This window comes from Thalassophryne amazonica, chromosome 21 (genome assembly GCF_902500255.1).
Source record: "Thalassophryne amazonica chromosome 21, fThaAma1.1, whole genome shotgun sequence".
Lineage (NCBI taxonomy): Eukaryota > Metazoa > Chordata > Actinopteri > Batrachoidiformes > Batrachoididae > Thalassophryne > Thalassophryne amazonica.
The window spans coordinates 28,979,034-29,002,297 of record NC_047123.1 but is presented as its reverse complement, the minus strand read 5'-3'; the positions used below and the strand labels follow the sequence as shown (position 1 = coordinate 29,002,297).

General features: G+C 39.8%; 1 protein-coding gene and 1 long non-coding RNA gene across 2 annotated transcripts in view; one reads left to right on the top strand and one right to left on the bottom strand.

Moving 5' to 3' along the window:
• The window catches only part of syndig1l (synapse differentiation inducing 1-like), a 57,713-nt gene that overhangs the window by 5,166 nt on the left and 29,283 nt on the right, over positions 1-23,264 (bottom strand). Inside the window, exon 3 of the mRNA XM_034162071.1 lies at positions 8,418-8,555. Within this exon, the coding sequence (XP_034017962.1) occupies positions 8,418-8,555 (138 nt within the window). The remainder of the gene's footprint in view (positions 1-8,417; positions 8,556-23,264) is intronic.
• LOC117502927 lies at positions 1,949-21,673 on the top strand. The gene is made up of 3 exons (XR_004558437.1): positions 1,949-1,959; positions 3,166-3,170; positions 21,590-21,673. It is a non-coding gene; the product is annotated as an uncharacterized LOC117502927 (long non-coding RNA).

Below are 23,264 nucleotides of genomic sequence, written 5' to 3'. Positions count from 1 at the left end.
CACCACACCATTGCCTTACAATGTAAAGCGCCTTGGGGCAACTATTTGTTGTGATTTGGTGCTATATACATGTGCTCTGATGTCACTGTTTATCTCCATAAAACTACACAAACAATCTTAAAGGGACATTACAGTGTTGTGGTGGAAATTACAGCAATAGTGTGGGACAACTACATTTTGTTTAAACAAATCACAACAGTTGTATGACATTGAATACCCCAATTATGTTTTGATTATTTTACTGATATTTTATTCAGAGATATTTTAAAACATTAGAAAAAACATTTCTTTACTATTCATTTTTATCATTGAAGATCAAAAGTCTGGGTATGGGACAAGCACAAAATGGCAATATTTGCATATAATGATGCTGAAAAAAGGTGAAAAAGTCATCATAGACTACTACAACAAATTTCTTAACACACTTTCATTGTAAGGATAACTATAAAAGTGTGAAATTTCCCCTTTTTTCTGTTTTTCATACAATATGATCAAAGGACATAATAAGTGCCCATAGTCTAAGAATCACCCACATAGTATTGCGCCCTGCCCCATTACGCACAGTGATCACTGAAAACAGACGGAGAGCCTCTGATGACAATCTCACGTGCTCAAACAAAGAGTGTGTAACTATCAGGATTGCTCCACTAGTTTGCATATGAATGTTACTGGATAACTCTGTTGCTTTCTCGACGTAAAGCACTGTTTACCAGTGGAGGGGAGGTGATGGTCTAGTGGCTAAAGTGTTGGGCTTGAGTCCAGAAGATCATGGGTTCAAATCCCCACCTGACTGGAAAATCACTAAGGGCTCTTGGGCAAGGTCTTTAATCCTCTATTGCTCCCGGTGTGTAGTGAGCGCCTTGTATGGCAGCACCCTGACATCGGGATGAATGTGAGGCATAATTGTAAAGCGCTTTGAGCATCTGATTCAGATGGAAAAGCGCTATATAAATGCAGTCCATTTACCATTTACCATATCAAAATAACAAAACACATCGACCATTTTGTATATATTGTTCAAAATGTGCATTTGTGTTTATTGTTTGAACCTTTTTGTTGTACAGTCTTTCACATAAGACCTCAAATTACCTTTATAAAGTGTCAAAACAGTTGTTTATTATAGTTTGCTGTGTTTTGAATAAATGTGTGTGGAAAATTATTTTTCGCTTTATTTTTTCATTGCCTATTTTTGAATGCAAACCTTTATTACACTTATAAAACACTACTATGGCATATATATTCTGAAAGCACAGGGTGTCCTGAAAAAAAAGAGACATAAAACTTGATTGTGGGATCCAGGGAGAGCTGTTAACAACAATAATAAAACATTTATGCCAAGCGAGTGAACTGTCTAAAAAATGCCCTCGAACCCTAGAGGGTTAAGACTCCTCCTGGTTACTTCCTTAACCAGGGCTATTTACAGCTTGGTGGACTGGGACAACAAAGATGAAATGTCTCGTCCAAAGAACCGAGGTCTACGTATTGGTAGCCCAACTCCTGCAAAGGAGGTCTTACTGGAAGTTCAGTTTTCTGTCAAAGGAGGCAGACACATTCCTTGAGAACAGTGGACATCTTAACACATCAACAAAAACCAAGAAGAGATTATTTGAGTTACGCTGCAAAATGTTTGATTAACACAACGTACTTTCTCATAACATCAAAGCAGGTTGTGGGTCTCTGATGATTCAATGTCTTAAATGCCTCTAATGTGTCCCGGAGTGCGCTACAGTACTGCCTTTTCACTCTCAGTCTCCTTGAAATGAAACTCTTTACTAGAGATTCATCTCCACAACCTTGACAAAATTACTGAAATGTGGCATATTAGAAAGCAAGATAACATCTCACGGAGACACTCAATCTGGTGGCCTGAGCGGGTTTTTAATCCACAGGAATGCTACAAACCATAAATCTCTCTCTTTCTGCCTTTCCCTCAGCCTCTCACATGCAGATTCACAAACTGTTGACTAATTATTAGCTCGTTCATTTTCATCCATTATGACAACTTGTAAGCCGTCAGATAACTTCAGGCATGCCTTATTTGCATAACGGTGAAAGGCATCGCTATACGGCTTCTCGGGCATGCACTCGGCGGCACAGATGTCTCCGAGCTGAAACATTTATCAGCAGCTCCAAACAAAACACTCACCCTATTAGTGGCAATAATTGAAACCATATTCTGCTTCCCCAATCAAGAGCTGCCGGCTAATTTCCCCAAGATATTTATGCTGTTCTTGTCATTATCAGCTCAGCATGAGCGCACGTTTGCGCAGGGGTGATTAACTCTGAATGCTAAAATGGCACAACTGTTTACCATAAAGAGGCTACACGCAGTGAATTTTCCATTCGTTCGGTTCCAGTATCACATATTGGAACTGTGGAAGAGTTACCACAGAGGTGGGCTGACAAACTTACAATACCGTAGTGCTAGCTTCGACACTCCACTCAGTTCGGGGCTACCTGAACAATGCGGTGAATTGAGGACCAGTGAAGTGGGTGATTGAGCTATAAAAGAAGCAATCCTAGACCATATCTTTTCGTGACAGCTCTGGACCGCGCCTCTTAAAAGCGGGCAGATTGGTAGAAAAAGCTGCCCATCCCTCAACACAACCATCACTTCCCCATAATTACCCAGGAAGAATCAAATTAGCTGCTGATAAGTTAATTTACCGACTGCCTTCATCTGTGTCAGACTTCCCGCGCCCACAGATAAAACGGTTAAACGCTTTAGTCTCTGATTGAAATATAGAGTCAAAGGCAGACTTGTTTGCTGAAGAGCTATGCAGTAATCTGTGTCTACAATTTGCATGTTCATAGCGCTTTGAGATACAGAGGGTATTGCATTTGTCTTTGTAGTGTGAGTCAAAAGCGGTTGAATTGATTACTGCCAAGAACAGTCGCGATCCTGATCGCTTTACGGCTCGCGTGCCATCAACCGATCCATAAGGCAAACTTAAGTCCAATAAGCTGATGTTAATAGCTAAGAATTTATTGACTGCTGCTTCAAAATTAACTGCAACCTTTGCTGGATGATGACACTTCTTGGGAATGTTTGTCGTGGAAATGATGTTTCAAAGACTGATTAATTTCATATATTCTCAGGTACATTTATGTTTCATGTTGGGATGGAACCTACATTGCCTTATCCGATGCACCCAAGTTGCCAAGGTAATGTACAAATGACACTGTTGTGAAAAAGCAGAATGTTCCTAATGGAACAAATTCCTACAGAGGCTAAAATCCTCAACCGCCTTGCGTCCTGGACGCAACCACTCAAGCACACAACTGGTCCATCCTTACTTCTCAAAAGTAACCATCTATCTGCTGTAACAAGGTGAAATGTAGGCATTACATCTGGCTTCTCCAGCTGCTGGCGTCCATAACACAAAGACACTTGTGTGCTGGTAAGGGAATTGTGCCACATGGCTAAAATGTAGCTGAGCTCAGGGATATCAATGGTGTGATGGAAAAAGTTAAAATAAGGCTTCTTTTTTGCACAGTAAAGTTTTAAGTGGCATTTGTGAATGTAGTTGTACCTCCTTACTGTAGTGCTTGACAAAGGTTTCCTAAAGTTATCCCTTGCCCATGTGGTTATATCAGCTATTGATGAATGAATGATGGTTCCTGCTGCAGTGCTGCCTGAGGGATTTGAGGTCACGGGGGTTCAATTTAGGCTTTAGGCTTGCTCCCTTGCCCTTGCTGCAATGAAATACAAAAATCCCTTCCAATCTTCCTTTGAGGAACATTGTTTTTAAACATTTTAATATTTTTTTCACATACTTGTTGATGCTCTGCCCATCTTTGCTCCTCAAAGACATAGCCTTTTCTCAATGCTCCTTTTAAAGAATCAAATCATGATTACAACCACCTGTTGATATAATCTCTTTGAAATAACACCATTATTAATTTTTAACCTCATAATTGACCCTACATTACCCCATCCCAACTTTCTTGAGATGTCATGCATGCTTCAAATGCAAGAATGGATGTATTTTAACAAATTAAATAAAGCTGACTACACAAAACATGAAATATCTTGGGTTCATATAGTCTGCAATGAAATAAAAGTCAAAGTAAAAGCAAGAACACATTGCTAAAATGTTGTTGGTGACATTCTCCCACAATGCAAGTGAGACTTTTCATTTTCGTCTACCTATAAAAGGTCAAAACGTCATCTGACACAAAGTCATTCCCGTGGGAAGAGATAGTATAATATTTTTCTAAGGCTTGTAGTAACTCGTGGATCAGAGGTGACAGGTTGCTGTTAGACAAAAATAGGAAATCACACATCATCTTTCAAAATGTACCATTGCATTTGACCTTAACTGGCCTTGAAGGTCACCATCAAGGTCGCTCAAGCTTTGATTGCTTATAGTGACCAAAGCTTGCCATCTTTCATTTTGGAATAACATGAGACTGTCCAAAGCATCCCAACACACACATTACCTCCTTCAATAATTAGAAAAATGGAGAAATGTGATGCAATGCAACATTATTCAGCTGTCAAATACATGGAAATATTTTCTAGTTGCACAATGTGCAGATGTACTGCATTACAACTTATAAATATCATTTTAAAAGTAGCAGGTCAAGCTCAGCTTTGGAAGATATCCAGTATTAAATTACAGCAGGAAGATGCCTCGTTGCCAACATTCTCCATAAACTGCACATTAATTAGTGGCACCAAAAGACCTCTCAGGCTTTCACTTTGATGAGTTATTTTTGGCAGATTCATGGTGGAAGTAGACCATGATGTGGGCTTTCACATCATGAATACGTTTATCCGTATATTAACTTGACGAGACAAGATGCTAAATACTTTATATTTGCAAAACAACTGTCTAGACTGTTAATTCGGTTAATTATTTGTATTAAAAAGTGAAAGACGGCTCCTAAACACGCAGATCTCAGACTTCAGAAAAGCACAACAGCCAAAACGGGATGTTCAGGCAAAAAGGGTCATATTGGACACATTTTCAGAAAGCTCATATAAAGTCGTACTGCTTATAAATAAAGAAGGTTTTGACCAACTGTTTCAGAGCTTGTCACTTTAAATCAGAGGAGCTGGTTGCCTGCAGGCCATGTGGGCGTGTCCCAGAGACCTCAGCTTGGCTCAGGGGCGTGCCTCCCATAATATGCACAAGTCCAAATAAGGACTTCCGTGACATACACCAAGGAAGTCTAAAACATGCAATTTGAGGATTAACTTTTCTGATTTAAATGTTTGAACATTGTTTAAATTAATACCACAGACGGTGGTTTCAGGTTGATTGTGAACCTACAACCTTTTGCTTGTGATCAAGGTTTAAAAGAGAAGGTTCTATTTTGACTTTCTGTAATAAATTGTCTGAAGTTTGGTATTTGTAGTCTGCGTAACTTAAGCACGAAGTTAGGTGCAGAGCACAAAGGGGTTGCATTTGGTCACTGAAGCAGTCGTTGGAGTTTTTTGGGTGGAACATGAATTTAACCAATCAGACTGTCATCTGCCATTCCCTTTAAGAGCCAGAGTGTGCTGGAAGCTAGCAATTTGCTATTTACATGGCGGACCCAAGTGTAAGGTTTTTTGGTTAGTCAACGGTCCTGTGTGGCAAGCGTCAATGCGTATGAGTGGAGAACAACCACCAAAGCTCCCTGAGGTGAAGCAGCAAAGCAGTAAGGTGAAGTTTTGTATTTATCCTTTGTTTACTTTTATTTTATTTTTAACTTTTGCTTGCATTTCCATATTATATATTGATGAGCTAATGCAAGAGGAGAGAGTATTTGTCGTGAAATCAATTCTGTAAGTTGTAGTATGGATAAATGGCAAAACGACAACAAAAGGTCCTATGCATGAAACCTTAGACAAGGTTTATAGTGGACTGATGCACAATAGCTTCCTGTTGCCTCACGATATCAATTCACCAACAAATACTACACCTGACCCACACCTGAGGAGACGTGGGTCATAGTTGCAAAAATGACAACTGCCACCCTGCGTGGCGCCCTGCACAGCACCCTGTGCGCCGCCCTGTGAGCTGCCCTGTTCGGCATACCACCCTGCGCACCACCCTGGCTGGCACGCTGCACTGCGCGCTGCCCTGCGCGCCGCCCTGCGCGCCGCCCTGCGCATCGCCCTGCGCATCGCCCTGCGCGCCGCCCTGCGCGTCGCCCTGCGCGCCGCCCTGGTTGGCATGCCACCCTGCGCACCACTATGGTCGGCACGCTGCACTGCGCGCCGTCCTACGCACCGCCCTGCGCACCACTCTGGTTGGCACGCTGCACCGCGTGCCACCCTGCGCACCGCCCTGCACACCACCCTGGTCGGCATGCTGCCCTGCGCGCCATCCTACACGCCGTCCTACACGCCGACGTCTAAATTTCAGTGTAGCATTTTCACGCAATATCTCGGGTGCAATATTTAGATGCCCCTTGTGCCAGGTGCACAACTCCGCAGAAAGTGCACACAAATTTTGCACCCTAGACATTGCATGAAAACTCAACACAAATTCAGTCCAGGTTTTTTATTAATCTGTTACTCAGTCAGTTTGAGCTGTCTCACAGTAACAATGCATCTGCAGTGCACAGGGCGCCAGACATGATAACCTCTAAAATTTTTGACTCTGATTTAATTTTTGCTGTGTAATTTCCACATTTACACACGTGTAGACTTGTGGGACTTTGCGACTGTTGAACATGAAGCTTAAGCCCCGTTTTCACATAGATGGTAAGAGCTCCCGGAAGCGTCCCGGAAGAGTTTTTGGCCGTCTTAAGGATCACACGCCGTTGTTAACGCCGGCACTAGGGGGCACGTCTTAGTTCCGGCTTTACCAGGAATCGTTGAAAAAATTATTCAACATGTCGAATAATTCCGGCGAACAACCGGAGACAACGCGAACAATGGCGTTTGATACTTTTTAATCGCCGTTTCATCCTGCCCTTTCCTGTAGTGCCACAGTTTACGCCGCCGTAATTGGTGGCCGGTGTTTTATCCCTAATCAACGGCGTGTGAAATGGCGATAGAGCCCACATTGGCGTCCTCAAGGGCATTTTAACTGGCGACAGAGGCAGACAAAACGGCGGCGCTAGCGGACAGTACGCCGTTAACCGGGAGGTGGCGTTTAGAACGGCGTACTGCCTGCTAGCGCGGCCGTTTTGTCTGCCTCTGTCGCCGGTTAAAATGCCCTTGAGGACGCCAAACGGCCGAAAGGCGGCGGTCAATATAAAAACGCTAGCGCGCTGCATGCAGTCCTCTCACTCGCGGCCAGCTCCAGATATTTTTGCAGAGAAGCTCCAGTATGCCTCCTAATAGAACCAAGAGGTCTGGTTCAGAAGCAGAGGGTAGCCCTGTGGTGGAGACGGAGCAACACGTTGAGGAGGGGAAAAGGAAAGAGAAGAAAAGGCTGATGATCTCCCTCCCTCTGCAGTGACAGGCATGTATCCCTGCTGCTTCAGCCTACTATACTCTGAGGGCGGTGCCTATATGCAAATGTTCCTGGAGTAACGCAGGATTTGCCTGGATAAATCCAGCGGTACACAGGGCATTATCCACGGCAGCAGAACATCGCGGTTCTCACGCGCGTCTTAACCTGCGATTGTAAAGGATAGAACTGGGTATTAACCCCCGTTGCCTGACGTGTGCCGGATGCTACGGCGTCAAAACATCGCTTTATTCGGCGGATTTAGCTGCGTTTTATCCGCGTATTTGCGGCTAGTATGGTGGTCAAAATGCAGGCGAAATGCTCCGCCCCTTTCCACCGCAAAAACAGCCGGAACTACCGCGAACTTCGGTCTACGTACTACCCGCCGACAAAACCGTCTATGTGTAAACCATGCTTTAGAACAAATTTTTCAGTCTGACTCCTTCAAAAGTGTAACACCACCAATTTGAAATTAAAATTCATTTCAAGCACTTGCAACCCCGCCCCCCACAACCCCATGTGTGCTGCTTTTCAAAGTCAAAATCCAGACACAAAAAGGTTGTTTAATGAGTTTTTTAAAGCAACTTTTTTTTTTTTGCCATTAATATGTCAGCACTGCTGCAGTTTAAAACCCTCCTCTCGTCTTCATTATTCGAGCACTTTGCTTTTCTTAAGAGTTTCAGAGAGCACCTTGAATTTGATTCATGCACGCGTCCTAAAGGCAGCTTTCAACCTGTTTCCAGAGCATCAAGCAGCCATTACAGATCAGCCTTGAGTTATTGATGCGTAGCTCAATAAAAAAGTAGCCTTGAGTTGGCGGTGAGAGAGTCAGCTGTCAGTTCTTTTTGTGCGAGCAGGCTACTGATCTTTTGATGATGACTCACGTGTCTGTGCCCATGCACGCACGTCAGCGTGGCTCTGTGCAGGTGCTGTTAAAAAAATCTTGTGTTGGTTTGAACTAAACATACAGGCGCTGTTTTGCAGGTGCATGCATGTGTAATTATTTTGCATGTGTGTCCTCACCCCCTGCGAGAAGTAAAACGCTGCAATTCCCAGAGGCCAGAAACAGCACAGCATGGAGAAGATGGCCAGGCCCAGGTGGTCTCGTGGAGGGACGACGACGAAATTATCCTCGCTCTCGCTGTCGCTGGAGCAGTCCGTCTGCACAAACAACAACAGCTCATTTACATTAACCTGCTGGCCAACTACTTTTGCTTTTACAATCATAATTTACCTTTAAAAAACTGCTTACTTTGCCTTGTTTGGTGTCATTTGATTCAGTAAATCATCACCTATATGATTTTACAGTTTTTCTTTCATTTTGACATACTGTATTAACCTAAATTCACACAAAAACCTAAAATCCGAATAAAAAAATGTTTTTTTTTACTGTGAAAACCACAAACACGTTTAACAAGCCATTTTTATAACTTATAATACAAATATAAATTGTAAATTTCAAAAACATATGAAAATATGTGACAAACAACAAAGTTATATACAACTATTTACATTAATGCACTGATTTAGAAAAACAAATAAACCCTGACTTAAAGTGGGCCTCGTGCAAAATATGGTCTGATTACATTTGAGCATTCCATTTTGGGGTTTTATGTTAGAGTTGAAGTTCCACATTTCTATCAGCATGCATTCGGAAAATCTCCAACTTTACGATAAATTTAGCCTAGAAATGGCTGGTTTTAGTTTCTGTGACATATGTTACAGAAGTCCATATGTGGGGTCCTGTTTGCATTGTGAGACATGGCCACTGAACTGGTCTCAGGTCAGTGTAACACACATCTATGGTGCAGAGAAGAAAGACAGAAGGCTGAGTCACTTCTGTCTGACATATACAGGGACAATGTGTACAAATGATCAAAATTTTTTAACAGTTAATGCGGTATTTTTGTTAAACCCATTGAATTAATTCTACAACCACATCTTCACTGTTCCCTTTAGCTGCCATCATAGGGGTATACCATGTAAATTTATATATATATATATATATATATAAAATCAGCTCTTTAATTTGGAGTATTTGTGTATTGTCGCAGTGTACTTTTTATTACTGCTATTTATTCTTTTATTATTGAGTTTATTTTGTTTAATGCTTTGATTTCTGACATTCTTATATAAATATTCATTATAATTACTATTATTCATAACAAATTTATGATTTTTCAGTATGTAGAGACAGACAGATAGGGACTTTATTCATCCTCAAGGAAATTTGACAGATTGTATGTTGCACCAGAGTATAAGTCACAGGGCCTCCCTCTCAAAAAGGTGACTTATACTCCAGAAAATATGGTATATACTATATTTGCTTCTAGAAAAGAAAGCTACCTGATTGAAATGTCTTAATACATGTTTTAAAGCAGGCAAAACCCTACGCAGTCATTACCGAGAGGTTTAAGCTTTTGGAAATGTCAGAAACTAATAAGCCACAATAGCTTAAAAAAAACTGCCTACTGATAAGTCAGAAACATGGTTGTTGAAGACAAATTTCTATGACACATTACACATACTGTTTCCCCTCACGCTTCACCTTAAGGGTTTCTTTTTGGCCAAAAACATATGTTTAGACCTTTAATTCAGGTTTCTAACCCTGAAAGGGCGGCCATTTTGCACGCCATCTTGGATTTTTGGGAAATCCACAAGTGGACTTTTATTATGTGATTCTACACATGTTTTCTGGAGCTATCCTAAAAATTTCAGCTTGTTCTGCAAAATTACCAGTTAAATTAAATTATTTGGCAATTTTGTTACTGAATGCCCTTGGACTAAAATCACGGCATCATCAATGACGCAAAGGTCTGTAAACCTTTCCTCTCTGAATAAAACAACAACAACAAAAAATACGCACACCCCTTTGTATCAATAAAACTGGTTGAATTTTGGACAGAACAGATCAAATGTCAAGTCCGCACAGAAATTTATATTGTGTTATTTGCACGAATAGTGTTAAATAGGCAAATCCCGGACGCTGCACTCTCGGAGTGCCCGTTCTAGTTCAAGCTGATGTATATTGCAGCAGAGACTGCAGGAGGACCATTTACTCCCACATACCACCACTAGTCGTATTCACGGCCCATTTTGTAATGGCCCATTAATTTCTCATTAGTTTCCAGATATGCAGATTTCTCCACCTAAACAACAGATGGCCTTTTTTAAAAAGAATGCTAGAATGGTTGGAAATACTCTTTCATTTCAAATGTGAAATGGTTATAAATCAAGCACACCTCCTCCCCAAAGCTTTATGAAACTATTTCACGCTTCACGCAACATTCATCACACTGAACTGCAGCGCCTTCAGCAAAAGAGAGACGATGCATCCTCTGTGGGATTCATACATCTCTGTACTTTTTAGGGACGGCTTCACCGCTTCAAAAGAGCGTTCCACAGGAGAAAATATCGGAGTGTTGGTTTGTTATGAGCGCACCTGGTACGACAACATGGAATACACATGCAAACATTGATCTGAATACGGAATGCGGTCCGTGACAAAAGTGACAGCAGGAACTTCGCACCGAATGAAAAGAAATCAACACTTCCTGTATGAGCCATTAAGCAGCATTCTTCACACATGGTTCCGTTTGGAGGATGAAACAGCATGAGGGCGCTGCGGGATGAAGGACAGGAATTGACGCTAACAACATACTGTTGTGTTGGAAAAACTGAATTCTAATATCAACTCGAATAAATCACTCAAAGCTGTGGGGAAGAAGCTAATAAAAGAAAATGTAAAGTGGCCAAAAACAAAGCAGAATCTGTATGATGCATCAAAATATACCATTAATAAAAATAGAAAAATTTCAATGCTTTTTGCGCTACCTCTAAAATTAGTTTATACAAACAAAATTTTACAATAAATTTTGCAAAATGACATTTCTAAGTCACTGCATATGTCTTGGACTTCATTTATCTCTATCAAAATAGCAGGGTGAGTCTTCCTGGAGTTGGCAGTTCTTCAAAAGTGAGCGATCGTATAAGAAAAAGAGCAGTGAGGGAAGCCAACAAGATTCCCAAACAACTTTTTTATGCAAATCCTCCACACAGTATTGGAGGATTTGTACTTACAGTATTCATGGACAGACAGACAGACAGACAGATGGAGAGATTCCTATATTAACCCCCTACCGTAATTTGTCCGGGATATAGTCAGTACTCTGCATTATTCACTGTGGCTGCAAGTGTTTTTGCAAACTCACTTGAATTCGTTTTGATAAAATGCAGCCCTCACAGACAGGCGTGTCGTCTGAGTGATGATGGCATTAGTGGTGGGCGTTTGAGATTTGTGTTTGGGGGGGCGGGAGTGGGGTAAATACTGGATTAATTTATTTTGTAAACAAGGCCTCATAAATTACAAATGTCTTTAAATCCAAAAGTCAACAGGGAAGTACAGATAATGATTCTTGATTCTGCATTGTCACCACAAATAAAGCCACTCAGGCACACGCCTCCAAACTCAGACAAACCCGAACATCACCCCGAGCAAAAAAACCCCAAAAAAACAAAGTTTTCCTTTTCTTCCCAACACAGCTCCTAACACGAGAACACAATGCGGCTCCGTTCTGCCGTTCTGCCCACGTGGCCTTAAGGAAGTGCTCTGCAGAGACAGTCTCTGCTCGCCTCTGCCTCCCAGCCTCACTGACAATAATCTGCACAACCTTCAGGCTGTTTAGAGAACGAAAACACACTTCACACACTTCCCCAAAGTTATTGGGGAAGATTGAAAGAAAAGTTGTACAATGCAGTCAGCAGACCTGTCAACAACCAACCCCAAAGTCCAGGCTGATGGAAGACACACAATGAAGGTTATTAACATGGATTGTACAGTGCATCCAGAAAGTATCCCTCAAGGCTGCGTGCTGAGCCCGCTGCTCTTCACCCTCTACACCTCTGCCTGCACCCTTATCCACACCAGCAACACCTTCATTAAATATGCAGATGACACCACAGTGGTAGGCTGTATCACTGGAGGAGATGAGTCCACTTCTCAGGATGAGGTGGAACAGCTGACGGTGTGTTTCGTTGTACTTGTTACAATGACAATAAAGAATCTGAATCTGAATTCACAAGACTTCACTTTTTACACATTTTGTTATGTTACAGCCTTATTTTAAAATGGATGAAATTCTTTTTTTTCCCCCCTCAAAATTCTATACACAATACCCCATAATGACAATGTGAAAAAGTTTTTTTTAGTTTTTTGCAAATTTATTAAATATAAATAAACTAAGAAATCACAGAAGCAAAATCACATTTTTATTTTTAATAAATTTGCAAAAAAAACAAACAAACAAACAAACAAAAAAATAGAAAAAACTTTTTTCATGTTGTCATTATGGGTGTTTTAAGTAGAATTCAAACACAGTCAAGTCCCCAACAACTAGCATCATTTGCTAGCAGTGCACTGGAGCTGCCACATCCCTCATTATCCATAACTTTGACTTAAACTGCTTACAGAGGTGAGTTATATCAAAATTCACCCCTTGCACAGGTGTCACAAACAGGGCAAATACGCATAGCAACCAAAATGTTTTGTCCCCTATTTTCTATAAAGTTGAACATTTTAACATGGGGGTCTAATGGGATTGATTTGCTTTCAAACCAGCCTGAAGTGGACATTTAAGAAACTGTAAGTTTTGGCTTTATCATGTTGGTTTCATTTTTGACCACCAGATGATAATATTTACTTATTAATTATAAATCTCATGCTGTAAGATATCGAAAGAAGCAGCTGAAAAGAGAAAAAAAAAAAATCAATCAAACCCTCTCGTGACAACATCAGATTCTGTTGTATTTCTGTCATCATCCGTTCCAAATGGCAGGTAACTGCTCCAGCCTTTGGATTTACGAAGATCTGACTTCTCGTCAACAGAATTTTGTTTTTTCAAGCCTTTTAATGAGCACACATGACACGCGTGTTGTCTCTCATTCACCACCATGCACACAGCAGGGATCCCTAATGACTATGCAAGCCAGCGCACCGAGCTGGACTCAGATACGTCTTGTGGGGCATAAATCTTGTCAGTGTGAGGCAACACGCTGACAGGTAATGAAGAACTAATGGATGGTTTCACCACTCTGCCATGACAGCATAACCAAGACAAGCGCTTGTGTAATTCATCCTGTATGTTGCTGGATTTCCTCCACAACACAACCTGAGGGACATTACTGTTACCTTTTATTAAGTTTCCTGATATGGAAACCGCTAAAAAATTTAAACAAAGTTATTGTTGTAGTATTAAAGAAACTATGACTACCAAAATCAGCAACATAGGCATGTATATTTTATAGGTCATATACAATCAGGTCCGTAAGTATTGGGGCAGTGATACCTTTCTACATTTTATGTCGTGGTGTGGCGTTTGTCGTAGTCGTCGGCGTCGTCCATTTATTGCAGTATCTCAAAAACTGTCTAACTTTTTTTCTAATTCGGCAAGGACATAACATGAGTCATTGACATTGTTGCCGTCTAAAAACCATATTCGTAGAGTAATTCATTTGGAAATGGCGGCCATTTTTATGCCAAGAATAGCCATTTTGAGCACTTAAAGGCAATTTTCTCAAAAACTGTCTGATAACTTTTTTCTAATTTGTCAAGGGCGTAATATGGGTCGTTGACATATTTCACTTCAAAAAACTATAGTCATAAATTCGTTTGTTTGGAAATAGTGGGCATTTGTCGTAGTCGTCGGCGTTGTCCGTTTATTGCAATATTTCAAAAACTGATAACTTTTTTTTCTAATTTGGCAAGGGCGTAACATGAGTCATTGACATTGTTCCCGTCTAAAAATCATATTCGTAGATTCATTCATTTGGAAATGACGGCCATTTTATGCCAAAAATAGCTATTTTGAGCATTTAAAGGCAATTTTCTCAAAAGCTGTCCGATAACTTTTTTCTAATATGTCAAGGGCGTAATATGGGTTGTTGACATATTTCACTTAAAAAAATTATAGTAATAAATTAATTTGTTTGGAAATAGCAGGTGTTTGTCATAGTAGTCGGTGTCGTCCGTTTATTGCAATATCTTAAAAAACTGTCTGATAACTTTTTCTAATTTGGCAAGGGCATAACATGAGTCATTGACATTGTTCCCGTCTAAAAATCATATTCGTAGATTCATTCATTTGGAAATGGCGGCCATTTTTATGCCAAAAATAGCTATTTTGAGCATTTAAAGGCAATTTTCTCAAAAACTGTCTGATAACGTTTTTGTTTTTTTTTCTAATATGTCATGGGCGTAATATGGGTCATTGACATATTTCACTTCAAAAAAATTATAGTAATAAATTCATTTGTTTGGAAATTGCGGGTGTTTGTCGTAGTCATCGGTGTTGTCCGTTTATTGCAATATCTTAACTGTCTGATAACTTTTTTCTAATGTGGCAAGGGCGTAACATGAGTCATTAACATTGTTCCCGTCTAAAAATCATATTTGTACATTCGTTCATCTGGAAATGGTGGCCATTTTTATGTAAAAAAAATAGCCATTTTGAGCACTTAAAGGCAATTTTCTCAAAAACTGTCTGATAACTTTTTTTTTTTCAAAATTTTCAATGGTGTGATATGGGTCATTGATACATTTCACTTCAAAAAATTATAGTCAGAAATTTGTTTGTTTGGAAATAATGCACATTTTTATGCCCAAAACAGACCATTTGGGTATTTGGACCCAATTTTCTCAATAACTGTCTGATAACTTTTCTTTAAATTTAACAAGGGCACGATATTTGTCACTGACATGGTTCTTCTCCCAAAATTATTTGCGTTGATTCATTTGTTTGGAAATGGTGGCCATTTTTATGCTGAAAGTGGCCATTTTTTTCTTGGGCTTTAATTAAGCCGGTAACCCACAGATCCCTTGGTACTCTAGTATTATATAAGTGAGTTCTGGAATTGCCCAGGTCAATCTATGGGGTCAACGTTATTGGGATCAAAGATCAAAATTGATATTTATGTAAAGCAGAGCTTCTCAAAGTGGATATTGTGAACTAAGTAGAGTTAAATTTTAAAATAATGATCTCTGAATTGTCCACATATTATGTATGTCAAGTCTGGTGGACATTGGAGTGAAAAAATAAATGGATCTTTGACACACAATAACCTTGACTTTACCAAAACAAACACTTTAAGGGAAATTATGAGGTTAGCCATCATCCACATATGAAGTTTGGGGGAAAGTGGACCTGAGAGGAGCATGGGAACAAACAGACAAAAGTTGTGATTATTATAACTAGAAGCACTCAGAGAGTGCAAACCTCCACCAAGGCCATAGGGTCACTGACCCTAAAGAGATTCCCTCCTTGACACAGTGATCTATTCAACAATTCAGTGTTACAACCAAACCTATGATACATACACTTTTCTTTCCTTTATATTTGACATCCTTGACCATGAAAACATACCACTAGAACTCGGAATCACTTTTATGTCTTTACTAGTTCAAAAGTTATTGTATAAAAACGATTTTTCGGTAATGGCGGTTTTCTTCTCCATAATATTTGAAGCTACATCAAATCTGATGACACCTTACTGAATCAGTACAGATTCAGCTACAATTTGGTGTTAGTTGTGCATCTCTAGCTTCATTTGTCACCTCACACTGACACATTTTCCATTTTCCCTATATTTTTGCATATTCTGGATCACCAGATCGGGAATCTGGACCCGATCATCACCAAACTTTGTTGTTTGATAGAACATTTGACTATGTTACACCTGAATTTTTTTCAAGCCTTTCTGCCTTGTTTTTGTGGAGTTAGAAACTAGAATGTCAAAAGTCCCCCTATCCCGCAATGGTGAAGAATCCTTTAAAAAATTCCTGGATCCGGATCATGATCCGGATCACCACTAAAATTTAATCACTTGTTCCTCTTGTCATTTCCAACCACTCCACAAAATTTCATCAAAATCCGTTCAAAATGTTTTGAGTTATCCTGCTGACAGACAGACAAACAAACAAACGCGACCGAAAACATAACCTCCTTGGCGGAGGTAATTACAACGATTATTGTAACTCACTAATTGATTCCACCTGCCGCCACTGTGTACCTTCTCTGTGCATTGAAATTCCCCAAGCATCCGCCCAAGTGTTTTTTAAAGAAAAAAAAATTGTTAAATGCTAGCTATAAAATAAATTAATTTTGTGATCCCAACACGTCATTAAAAAATGTCTAATAATCAGTTTTCAAGATGATATTCTCATCACTTCTGCGTCTTACCTCTGATGACATCATCAGTGGGCGCTGCTAGTCGCCGCATGACAATGACGTCAATTTGAGAGTTTGTGGTACGAGAGTTGTGCACAAGGTGGAAAATATCTGACTGTCTGGCACTAAACTGGTGACTTATTTGTGATTTATTACCCGAGGCCAAAATATGACCATCAGGTATTGCAAAGGCCTTGCTTGCATCCACGACCCGCTCAGCGTAACTCCAGTCCTATTACTGCCAGGGTCTTCAAATTCACAGGGAGCATTCTTGGGACACAGACCTTGGACAAGTTCAAATCTGGCTAACATGGACCTATTTAAAGGACAAAAAGTCACATTCTGTTACCTGTTGTTATGCTCATACGGCCGAGTGTATTTTAGCATTGTGTCATATTTCTATTTGTGATGAAATCAGACATTTTATTGAAATATATGGAGGCGGTGGCATTCCGGCCAAGGTATTGTGCATCCGTCCAGCCCCTTTTTCAAGCAGAATTTTGCAGAGTGCTCCAAAAGTACAGTAGTTGGGTTGTACAACTAAGAATTGCTCAGTAGTATATAGATGAGTACAGACTGCTTCACTGATGTTCCTGCAAAAATCCCATTAAACTTTAATTTTTGGTGCCTGTTTAAATGTGTCTACTGGTTGCAGTTTTTCGCTCTGGCTCATTTGAATCAAACGCCCACATGTTGATACGTCACCTCCCACCTTTGCGTACTGTGCTGGCAGGAATACTGCAAACAGACTTCAGAAAAATGCAAACTACAAGTTACAGAAAAAAAAAAAAAAAAACTTCAAAATGTGTCCATTTCTCATGGACCGAGTGTGTTCGTCATTTTTACAGTCAAAGCCATTCGCCGGGATTAAAATTTAACTGCTTTACTCCGAGGCTACATAAAAAGCAAAGCGTAAAGCGAGGTCTTGATGTAGCGACCGCTTTACATCCAACGGGAATTCAATTACGTGGTTGAATGCATAAGCAAAGTTAATGAAGAAGGATGCAATATCTCAGAAAAATGACATTTTCAGTGCATCCACAGTCCCACAGCCACAGCAAAATGAGAAATGAACGACACAGTATGTAATGTGGTATGATCTCATAATCGTGCCAAACCCATGAGAAAACAGGTTATATGAAAAGGAAGTAGACGTGTCTGTTTGCGCTCTTCCCTTGCGACTGATTGCATAATAACACCGAAACAATAACATTACAGAAAAATGGAGTCTTTACCAGAGATGTTGCATGCTACCTCCAGTCATTCTGGGTACTATATGTGGGATTCACCTTGGTTTTCTTAACAAGGTGATATATCTGTTCTACTCTCTTATTCAGTTTACCTGATGGTGGTAGAATTGGGCAATGTGCTACAAGGTTGAGCTCTGAAATTCAGCTGCAATTGGGTATCGAACACACTTACCCACTTTACTGAAAGAGCTTTTAGTCCAAGACCTCAAAAATGGCCAAACAATGGAAATTTTGCAGAACAAGCTGACATTTCCAGGAAAAAAAAATGTGTACAAGCACATACTACGTACACATACCTAAACATTACCTTTGTGGCTTTTTCAAAATCCAAGATGGCTTCCAAAATGGCCATCAAAAATTGTTTCCATAAAATGTTCCATTTTTTAAATGCTAAAACTCTTGGACTATTCAGCTTACATCTAAATTTGTATTTGCTTAATTAATCCAAGAAGTAAGCAAAGTTCAAAGATAGCAGTTATTGTACTTAGCACTTTACAAAAATCTCAATAGCATAAACATGAATCTCGAGTCCACTCAAAGCATATCTGGTGCAGCCCTTTACCAAAGCAACATGTCAACAGAGCTGTTGACCGCTACTCCATTCAGGGCTTGCTAGCTCACCAGCAGCATAGCGGCACATTTCTAAACATATCAACACGCTGCCTTCCTTCAATTAAACAGATAGTCAATTTTCAATGGGTGATGCTTCACTTATTGGAGTTTACAAGTAGATTTGTCCAGTCATGTTTTTCTTCTACTACCTTCTGTTCTATTTTCAGAGTATATTGGGGTTGGCAGTCTGTCAGTGTATTAGTGACACCAACTAAACAAAAGTGTGTACTACTACAACCTTATCTTCCAGATTTATCACGAGTACATATTTAATTAAGGTTTAAAAAACTGGCAAGGGCATAACGCTTAAACGCTTAAAACTGTCTTTCAAACATTTGAAAAATAAATTTGCTAAGAAGTTTTGAACATGTTCAAAATATATTTGCAATAAGAAATACTGTTTATGACCCTAATTCTGACCACTAGGTGTCAACCTAGTGGTCAGAATTCATGGCAATCCATTGGCAGCGAGGAAGATTGTCTCTTGATCAATTCCCGGACACGGTAAAAATCTATATTTACAGTCAGTCTAGAGATGCCTGTGGTTGGGTTTGTCATTTAATGTGAGCATAGTGTCGCATGCCAACAATCAGGCAGCCCTTGACAGATACTTAGCCTTCATCTGCCTTCACAGCTGTTGGGATACGATCCGCCGTTGAAGACTTCCTGTTTCATCAGAGCCCCATTTGCTGTCCTTGTGTTCAGGGTTCCTGTCAGGTCTTCACTGTTACCGCAAGGTCCCCACCATACTTCACCCCAAAGGGCAATCCCCAACTTGATCCATTACCCAGGTGTTACAACGTGGACGATGGGTTGGATTTTGATAAAGTAGTCAGAACTAAAACACAATTGGTACGTGCACTTACATGTATGCTGCTTGTTACATTTCTGCGACCCCTCAGTTGTTTCTGATCATTTTATTAATTTGTGAACAGCGATGATGAGTGTTCCATTTGCACAGAAGTCACCAGCGGGTCATCTGTTCTCGTGAAACGACATTAGGCAGATGTAGGCAGAGAAACATTCACTGGTACCCTCTGCATTCTAATTGCACATCAATTCATTGAGTGTCACGCACCAGATGGTGGTGTTAAGATATGCTGGAGCAGGAGCCCGTGGCCCCTGAAGTGAGAAGGCTTCTGTCTTAATGGTTAATCAGCCAGTTTGATATAGAGTGCGGGCAAAGGGAGTGGCTGGCCGAAAGAAATACCGTCCTCCGTGAACTGTTAATAAAACCTTGTGATTTACACTTGGAGTAGTCCGGCACACACGCCAACCCCAGAGGTACACTCAGTCACACAGTGTGACAATCATGATAAAAGTCCTCTAATGTTGCTGTCTGCTCAAGCATGCCGAAAAGCCACCGACAGGATGCACGACCCGCTAAAAAATTACTATACTATTAAAATGTAATTTCCTTCGGGATCAATAACGTTCTTATCTATCTATCTATCTATCTATCTATCTATCTATCTATCTATCTATCTATCTATCTATCTATCTATCTATCTATCTATCTGTCTGTCTGTCTGTCTGTCTGTCTGTCTGTCTGTCTGTCTGTCTGTCTGTCTGTCTGTCTGTCTGTCTGTCTGTCTGTCTGTCTGTCTATCTATCTATCTATCTATCTATCTATCTATCTATCTATCTATCTATCTATCTATCTATCTATCTATCTATCTATCTATCTGTGACCTTCATGTTCAATCAATGTCAAATGTAACGGTATATTTACAAAACCTATGTGTGATCTCTTGACCGTGTCTAATAGTAACCATGAGCTTATCGGTAGTGTTTAGCCACTATAAAGGATCAAAGTTTGAGTGACCTTAATTGCGACCGTCGAGCTGAGTGACAATGACATTGATTGTGACCTTTACATTCAATCAAGGTCAAATGTAACAGTATATTTCGAAAGCCCACATATGACTTCCTATCTATGTCTAATAGTAAAAAAAGCTTACCTGGTAGCGTTTAGCCACCATAAAGGATCAAAGTTTGACTGACCTTGAATGTGACCTTCAAAGTTCCTCAATGTGAAATACAATGGCATTTTAAAAATAATTTTCTATACATGTTTCATAGTAATCATGGATCTGTCACCTCTGATTGATGAGTTACAAGCTTCCCCTTTTCTATTTGCATTTCACGTTACACTGAGACCTTGACCTTTGACTCCCCCACCACCCCTCCCGCCCACCCTTTAAAAGTAGCCCTATCTCTCACTACTAAAGAATCCTCCAAGCATTTATGGAGCTTCTGTTATACAGAAAACACAGACATATGTTTCTTTTCTGAAAGAACAGCAGAGCATTACATAGTCTGAATGAATCAATCTACATTTTTTGCAAAGCCGACAATTTTAGAACTTTTTAAAATGCATTCATGCAATCGAGTTGTTCCTCAGCAAACTCTAGATCCAAAAAACCCAAAGATGGCACTTCAGCTAGCTTAGCGCAGTCAGCTGTGGCTACAGCGGCATTAAAGTGAAGCAGCTAGCATTCTCAATTTAGCGGGTAATTGATTCACTGGCCTGGCACCCGCAGTCATTTAATATGGGATATAGCATGGTGGTATTACATATTTATACCCAATGAGGAGGTGTCACATTTGGACATGCACGAGTAATGGAGAGAGTGCAGGTAGTTTTCACAATCTGTGACAGTCTACAAATTTAACATCACAAAAATGGCTCCCTGTGTTTGGAATTAAAAGTTTGAGAAACCCTAAATGCAGGTTCTTCAAGTACTTATTTGTATCAGTGGGGCTGCATTGCTATTTTGGTGTTTGATTTTACATTCAAAATGGGATATTCAAAAGTCTAAATAAACAATAGAAAAAAATCACTTGATATATAAAGGCACAAACGTGGGCAGCATGGTGGCCAAAGGGGCATTCAGGGGTAGTCAACAACTCCAAGAATCACTGGAGTTGTAGACGATCCCAAAGTTATCAGCAATAAAATAGTTATTTTTTCACCTTTCATCACAACTTTCATCACTAGAGCAGATTAGAGCTGAATCTTCTTTGAATAACATATCTGGTTGGTCATCTCACATCAGCTCTTCTCAATTTCAGTATTTGTAGCTATGTACCCATATGGTAGCATACTTAGGCTAGTATCTCACAGAGTGGCGAATGCTGACAAGCGCTGCGATTTTTGGATTTGCCACCTTTGTTGCTAAAAATCAACCCGGTATTTCAGAGCGCAGCAAATGCTAACAATCATAGTGGATTTCTGTTGCCCGTTCAGGAAGAATTGGTCTGTCTGGCTGCTACTGCAACTATCTTGTTGCAGCAGAGAAGGGTTTGGGTCAGAGAGTGGTTGGAAACCAAAAAGAACTTTAGTGACACCTGTTACAACCGTTTACAAACTCTTAAAATGTCTTACAAACATTTGCAGAAAAATTAATTCACTAAGAAGTTTTGAACATGTTCAAAATTTATTTGCGATAAAAAATAGTGTTTGCGACCCTAAAAACTGTTTGCAAACTGTTTTACAACTTTATATGAACCCTAGAGAAAGCCAAAATGCACAACATTCGTCTGTGAGATATGGGTTTAAAGCCTGTCACCTCAGCTATGACAGAAATATTCCCATCACTGGTGCAGTGCTTCAAAAACGTCACTGTTTAAATCACTATCACGGAAAACTGACAATGTTAATCTTCAAATGTGCCATTTTCTTTTTGTTCTTCTTCCTTGTGTTCTTGTAATACTACCGATACTGCTCTTGCAACTCATGGGTGCATATTAATTTAAGATACTGTTCAGAACTAACGCTTGAAAAGTATGGAGGAGGAGACAAGAAGTAGAGTATTTCCGTTTTTACTTGCCCAATCCTGACATCATTACAGTACAAGTTTCAGGTCAAGTTAAATATTAACATACAATATTCATATTTTGTCACTGATAAATTGCCCTCAAACAACTGGTACTATAAGTACATCAAGGAACCTTTTCTTGCTTAATACCGTACTAGAATTTCTATTTCTAAATGTGCCCCAGTGTTTCACAATCACTGCCTTTAATGTTTACAGACACTTTTTAAACTGTACTTTATTCATATGTTTACATTCATATATATATATATATATATATATATATATATATATAAACAATTTTTGTGGCATATATGATGTCTTATTTTTCTTTTTATGTGATGTACAGTAGCTCTGTTGGAGCACCCCCAATTTTGTTGTACCCCCTACCCCACCTGTATAATGACAATAAAGATTATTCTATTCTATTCTATTCTATTCTATTCTATTCTATTCTATTCTATTCTATTCTTTCCCTATAAATTGTTCATACTACAGTAAGATTTCTATTTCCAATGTGAGTTTTTCCATTCAAAATCATAACGGTTAATTGGCCCACTTCAACACTTGGTATTAAGTTCCACTTAATACTGGTCAGAAAGTGATGATGCAGACGACCAACCTGCAACATTCACAAGTACTGCAACAAGGCAACAAATCCCTAATCAGCTTACTAACTGCAAACACTCCCAGCTATGTTCCACCAGCCTGGCTGCACCCCTACTGAGGGATAAATCCAGGTCTTTGTGGTATTTTCCCCCTGCATCAGTGCGATACCCCTCCTGATGTTGACACACTCTCAAAACACAGGCGCATATCTCCACGACTGATTCCCACAGGGACCAAAAGGCAAACTGAACAATGTTAGCCACTTAATTACAACACGGCACACATAAAACTGCAAACACCCCTTTGGAATTTTTAAGATTTTCATTGGTTTAGAAGATTTACATTTGAAAATAGACGGGT